This window comes from Garra rufa, chromosome 6 (genome assembly GCF_049309525.1).
Source record: "Garra rufa chromosome 6, GarRuf1.0, whole genome shotgun sequence".
Lineage (NCBI taxonomy): Eukaryota > Metazoa > Chordata > Actinopteri > Cypriniformes > Cyprinidae > Garra > Garra rufa.
The window spans coordinates 38959809-38966694 of NC_133366.1; the positions used below are offsets into that span (position 1 = coordinate 38959809).

General features: G+C 35.9%; 1 protein-coding gene across 1 annotated transcript; it reads left to right on the forward strand.

Annotated features, from left to right (window-relative positions):
* The first annotated feature begins 204 nt into the window (after positions 1-204).
* Positions 205-6886, forward strand: mettl14 (methyltransferase 14, N6-adenosine-methyltransferase non-catalytic subunit). The gene is made up of 11 exons (XM_073843074.1): positions 205-362; positions 496-584; positions 798-885; positions 980-1057; positions 1207-1294; positions 1389-1479; positions 2734-2875; positions 2980-3072; positions 4071-4187; positions 4300-4510; positions 6068-6886. Exons 1-11 carry the CDS (start codon positions 297-299, stop codon positions 6370-6372), a joined length of 1368 nt encoding a protein of 455 aa, XP_073699175.1. The 5' UTR covers positions 205-296; the 3' UTR covers positions 6373-6886.

A 6886-nucleotide genomic window follows, 5' to 3' on the forward strand; every position in this document is an offset into this window, starting at 1 on the left:
ATTTATACATGTGAGAAAATGGGGATTTGAAAACATACATTTAAGGATTGAATATTTCCCCAAACATAATATTATTAAGCAGAAACTATAATAAATCTTTATTTCCAAAATGTTTTCTAAAATGTGAGAAAGTATTAGAAATCGTTTCCTGACGTCACAACATGCGCCTAGCAGCGTAATGATGTAAAATCCGCGCGACGGCTACTCACGTTGAGGTTTTCAATGAATTATTGGCGCACTATTGTTTTCACCAGTTATTTCTATGAGATATTATTTCCCTGTAAAACAGTATTGACATGAACAGCCGGTTGCAAGAAATACGTGAAAGACAGAAGCTCAGGCGGCAGCTTCTTGCACAACAGGTGAAGAAATGCAACTTTTCAGCTTCCTGCATAAAGCCAGTGTTAGCGAGCATTGCCAAAATAATACTGTAATGTAGTGAGCGAGTTACAATTAACGTGACTGATTTACCAAATTAATGTTTTGCTTTTGCAGCTCGGAGCAGAGAGTCCCGACAGCATCGGAGCTGTTCTCAATAGTAAAGATGAACAAAAAGAGATCGAAGAGACCAGAGAAACATGCAGGTAGAAAACATGTTTGTAAGATAAATAATAGTAATAAGACATGTAAGTAGCATATTAATGTAGAATTGAGACAGTTATACTCTGAAATGAGCAAAACTGTAATCACAGGGCAACATTTACACTAAGCATAGGTTAAATGTATAATATCTAGTCATAACAGTGACAATAATAATGCACTCAGTTATACTGTGGTCTTTGTTCTGTTAACCATAGGGCATCATTTGACACATCAGTTCCTGGTGCTAAAAGAAGGTGCCTGAATGACGGAGAAGACCCAGAGGAGGATGTGGAGGAGCCGAGGGTGAGTGAATACTAATCAGTTGTAATTTTTGTTTATATTAGATCAAGCCAGAGCTATAGATAACTGATCTTGGATCTGTTGTATGGTGTTACAGGAAGATATTGAGCCCCAGCAGCAGGAGGAGAGCGGACCATATGAAGAGGTGTACAAAGACTCCAGCACTTTCCTAAAGGTAGAATTAAACACAACATTGTATGATTTACTTAACCTTTACATGCAAAATCTTACATTATGTTTGTGGTTGTTTTTTAAAAATAACATGATATTATTAAAAGCCGTTTTTTTTTTTTTTTTAAGATAATATCACTTTTTGTTTCACAGGGCACTCAGAGTTTAAATCCTCACAATGATTACTGCCAACACTTTGTGGACACAGGTCATAGACCTCAGAATTTTATCAGAGATGGAGGTAAACGATCCGGTCTATATAGTATTTTTCCCTTTTCTTCCTTTCTCATGCCCAGCTGTGAGACGGCGTTAACTGTGTGCTCTGTGTGTTTCAGGTCTGGCTGACAGATTTGAGGAGTACCCAAAACAAAGAGAGCTCATCCGATTGAAAGATGAGCTCATTGCTGCCACCAACACCCCACCCATGTGAGAAAATCTGCTGTTAGACAATGAAAAATATAACAGAACGTTTGCAGCTTAAATACTTAGTTCACTTCCAGAACAACAAATTTACAGATAATGTACTTACCCCCTTGTCTTCCAAGATGTTCATGTCTTTCTGTCTTCAGCTGTAAAGAAATTATGTTTTTAGAGGAAAATATTTCAGGATTTCTCTCCATATAATAGATGTTTATGGTGCCCCCAAGTTTAAACCTCCAAAATGCAGTTTATATGCAGTTTCAAAGGGCTCTGAACGATCCCAGCCGAGGAAGAAGGGTCTTATCTAGCGAAACGATCAGTTATTTTCAAAACAAATTGACAATTTATATACTTTTAAACCTCAAATTCTCGTCTTGTCTCATCTCTGCAATGCAGATGCACGTATGTAGTCTGTGTGATTTGGGTCAATACAGTTTAGGGTATGTCGAAAAACTCCCATCTCATTTTCTTCCCCAGCTTCAAAATCGTCCTACATTTTGTGTTTACAAAGTGAACATACAAAGAAGATCAAACAAAAACAAAAAAAAAGATTAAACAGCATTGCAGGATGATTTTAAAGTTGTAGACAAATACGAGATGGGAGTTTTTTGACATACCCTAACTGTCTTGACCTGGATTACACAGAATACACATGTGCATTGCAGAGACAAGACAAGCATTTGAGGTTGAAAAGTATATAAATTGTCAATTAGTTTAGAAAATAACCAATCTTTTCACTAGATGAGATCCTTCTTCATTGGCTAGGATCATTTAGAGCTCTTAAACTGCATTTTGGAAGTTCAAATTTGGGGGCACCATTCATATCCATTATATGGAGAGAAATCCTGAAATGATTTCCTCAAAAAACATAATTTCTTCGTGACTGAGGAAAGAAAGACATGAACGTCTTGGATGACAAAGGGGTTAGGACATTATCTGTAAATTTTTGTTCTGGAAGTGAACTAATCCTTTAAGGCCCGTCTTAATATTCCCTAGCAGCATATTTATTTTTTGACAGGAAAAAGAGGCTGTTAGGGATAGAAGTAAGTGCATTCAATGGATTGTACTGTTTAACAACATGCCGATTGTTTAGCAAATGAATTGTTCATAAAATAATTGTGAAAATTACACAGTCTAGGACCTTTATACAGTATGTCCCTCACAGCCTGTGTAAATTCAATATAGTGTCTAAGATCTGTTGTGTGTCTTATTTGCATGTATTTGTGACTATATAAATCTTTGTGTGTGCATTTTTGTCAGGTATCTGCAGGCAGATATGGACACATTTGATCTGAGAGATCTGAAGTGTAAGTTTGATGTGATTCTGATAGAGCCTCCATTGGAGGAGTATTACAGAGAGTCGGGCATCATTGCCAACGAGCGCTTTTGGAACTGGGATGACGTGAGTTATTGCAAATGTTTTTTAAATATTGAAAGTTGATTACAGTATCTACAGTATATATATATATGATTTTTTTTTTACATTTCTATCTATTTCTGGTATAGATCATGAAGCTGAACATAGAGGAAATCTCATCTATTCGCTCTTTTGTATTCCTGTGGTGTGGTTCAGGAGAAGGGCTTGATCTTGGCCGAATGGTACAAATCTCACAAACATGCAAACAGTGTGGCATATTACTTATTAGTTTAGTAAGAATAGATGTTCTAAACAGTTAAACTGAGCAGAAAAATCTTTCAGATCCTGCAGATTCTTCAGTTTTCCAGCATGTTTTGCATATTTAAACTCTTTCCAGCAGTGACTATGATTTTGAGATCCATCTTTTTTCACACTGAGGACAACTGAGGGAGGATAAATAACACAACTATATATAAAAGGTTTAAACATTCACTGATGTTCCAGAAGGAAACACAATACATTAAGATCAAGGGGGGTTCCTTATTTAGTTGAGAAATAATTTTTCCATTTAGTACTGCCCTTCGAAGCAACAGAAGATACTTGCAATTTTTCCAGAAGATAAATTAAGTAGTTTACCTTGATCTTCAAATTCAACAAGTTTTCACCCCTGGCTCTTAATGCATCATGTTTCCATTCATGTTTTAGTTGTGTTTGAGTCCCTCAGTGCAAAAAGATGAATCTCAAAATCATACAGTCACTGCTGGAAAAGGTTCAAATATGCAAAAGATGCTGGAAAACTTAAGAATCTGCAGAATGTGCAGGATTTTTCTAAAGAACAGTGCTTAGTTTAACTGTTAAAAACAAACAAGGAACTCATGAACAACCATCATAAAACAAAAAAACAGTCATAGATCATCCAGGTAACCACACACAGTGGTTAAGAACCAAGGGTTTCCAAACTTTTGAAGGGGGTTATTTTAATAATTTCAGCTATTTTTTTGTCTTGTGTACTATATGTAAACATCTATGTAAAATATCTTATTCAGGACAGTACTGTATACAAAATAACATGCATTTTGTATTATTTCTCTTATTTTGTTGAAGTTACATTGCAAGGGGTTCCCAAACTTTCGCATGCCACTGTACATCACTGCCTAACCTGCCCACAAACAAAAAAATTGTAGTTACTGTGTAAGAGTCTTGCAAACATATTTTAACATCTTCCTCACTTCTCTCTCAGTGTCTGAGAAAATGGGGCTTCAGGCGATGTGAAGACATTTGTTGGATCAAGACGAACAAAAACAACCCTGGCAAGACCAAAACGCTGGACCCTAAGGCCGTGTTTCAGAGAACTAAGGTAAAAGAAACTGTCCTAATTGATTAGAGTAATGGGCAAGCCATAACTAGATGTTGCTAATAATTAATTAAAATTTTTTGTCTGACATCTCTCTTTCTGTGTGTGCATTCAGGAGCACTGTCTGATGGGTATCAAAGGCACAGTTAGACGCAGCACAGATGGCGATTTCATTCATGCTAATGTGGATATAGACCTAATCATCACAGAGGAGCCAGAGATGGGCAATATTGAGAAGCCAGTGGAGATTTTCCACATCATTGAACATTTCTGCTTGGGCCGTCGACGGCTGCACCTGTTTGGCAGGGACAGCACCATCAGGCCAGGTTAGATATTGGCCTGTTTCCACTAAAAGAAATAGTTCATCCTAAAAATTAGCATTATTTACTCTCCCTCACGGGGTTCTCGTATGCTATATTCTATAGGACAAAAATATATAAATTGTCCAATTTTGAGAGGAAAAAAATCTGATATCTTCTCAGTATTACGAGTTTATATATCACAATTCTGACTTAATAACTCGCAATGCTGAGAAAAAATTCTCTTTATTTCTCAGAATTGCGAGTATATATGTGACCCTGGACCACAAAACCAGTCTTAAGTCGCTGGGGTATATTTGTAGCAATAGCCAAAAATACATTGTATGGGTCAAAATTATTGATTTTTCTTTTATGTCAAAAATCATTAGGAAATTAAGTAAAGATCATGTTCCATGAAGATATTTTGTAAAATTCCTACTGTAAACCTATCAAAATGTAATTTTTGATTAGTAATATGCATTGCTAAGAACTTAATTTGGACAACTTTAAAGGTAATTTTCTCAGTATTTTGATTTTTTGCACCCTCAGATTTCGGATTTTCAAATAGATGTATCTCGGCCAAATATTGTCCTATCCTAACAAAAACCACACATCAATAGAAAGCTTATTTATTGAGCTTTCATATGTATATATCTCAGTTTTGTAAAATTTAACCTTATGACTGGTTTTGTGGTCCAGGTTCACATATCTCAATTCTGAGGAAAAAAAAGTCAGAATTGTGAGTTTGTATTACGCAATTCTGACTTTTTTTTTACTCCGAATTGTGAGATATGAACTCGCAACAATTTTGAGATATAAACTGGTAATTCTGACTTTTTTCTAAGAATTAAGTGATATAAACTCACAATTGCGAGAAATAAACTCGGAATTGCAAGATAAGATTCTGACTTTTTTCTCGCAATTTAAAACTGGACTTTAGAACTTGCAATTGCGAGTTTATATCTCACAATTCTGGGGAAAAAAGTCAAAATTGCGAGGAAAAAAGTCAGAATTGTCAAGTTTTGAGAGGAAAAAAACTATGATATGTTCTTAGATTTACGAGTTTATATCTCACAATTCTGAGAAAAAAGTCACAATTGTGACCTTATTTTTTTAAATTGTGACTTTATATCTCACAATTCTAACACAACTCGCAATTGTGAGTTTATATCACGCAATTCTAGGGGGAAAAATTGAATTGTAAGTTTATATATCAATTCCAAGAAATGAAGTCAAAATTTTAAGAGATAAACAGGCAATTCTGACTTTTTTTTTTTTTTTCTCAGAATTGAGTGATATAAACTCACAATTGCGAGAAATAAAGTCGGAATTGCAAGATAAGATTCTGACTTTTTTCTCGCAATTTAAAATTCGACTTTATAACTCGCAGTTGCGAGATTATATCTCACAATTCTGGGGGGGAAAAAAGTCAGAATTTCAAGATAAAAAGTCGCAATTACCTTTTTTTTATTTTTATTCAGTAGTAGAAACATAAAAGTGGCTTACATAAAGTATTTATTTCTTTAAAAAGCATCTGAACTGTAGTGTATGATTATTCTGATCTAATGTTATGTATTTTTTCAGGTTGGCTGACTGTGGGCCCCACACTGACCAATAGTAACTTTAATGCAGAAGCTTATGCTTCCCACTTCGGTGAGCCCAACTCTTACTTGTCTGGTTGTACTGAAGAAATTGAGAGACTCCGTCCCAAATCCCCACCTCCTAAATCCATGGCAGAGAGAGGTGGTGGTGCACCGCGTGGAGGACGGGGCGGTCCCGCTGTGGGAAGAGGAGATCGGGGTCGGGAGAGAAATCGCCCAAACTTCCGCGGAGATCGAGGTGGATTCAGAGGCCGTGGAGGCCCACATCGTGGATTCCCTCCACGATGATAATGCACAACGTGCCATCTTTGAGACTGAAAACAGAAAATGTGATGTGTCTGATATTTTTGTACCTGTTGTTGCTCTTAGTAGGAATTATATTGTTTTTGTTAGTGCGTTAATGAAGAGCGGGAACATTTTTTTAATGACATACAGACCTAATTCTAAATGCAAATGCAGTCACATGCAAAGATATTTGTAAGAATTTTATTCATTTTCAAATAAAGTTTTTTTTTGTTTTGTTTTGTTTTTTTACAAACATTTGAAAAGATTCTTTATTTTTGTTTGTTTTTTACATTTGCACATTGAATCATGTGGAGGGGGTTTTGTCGGTCCCTCACTTAAAGATCAGAGGGCTTCTCCTGCCATGTGTGCACTTCCTGTATGTCCTGTGGATGGCAGTAAGGCTAAATTTTATGATCAGTGTCAAATGAGCTTATTGATTCTGTCAGTAGTGACAGTAGAATTACTGGTTGCAGTAAATAAAGCCAACTTAATTGCTGTTTTCAGTTTACAGGGGGTT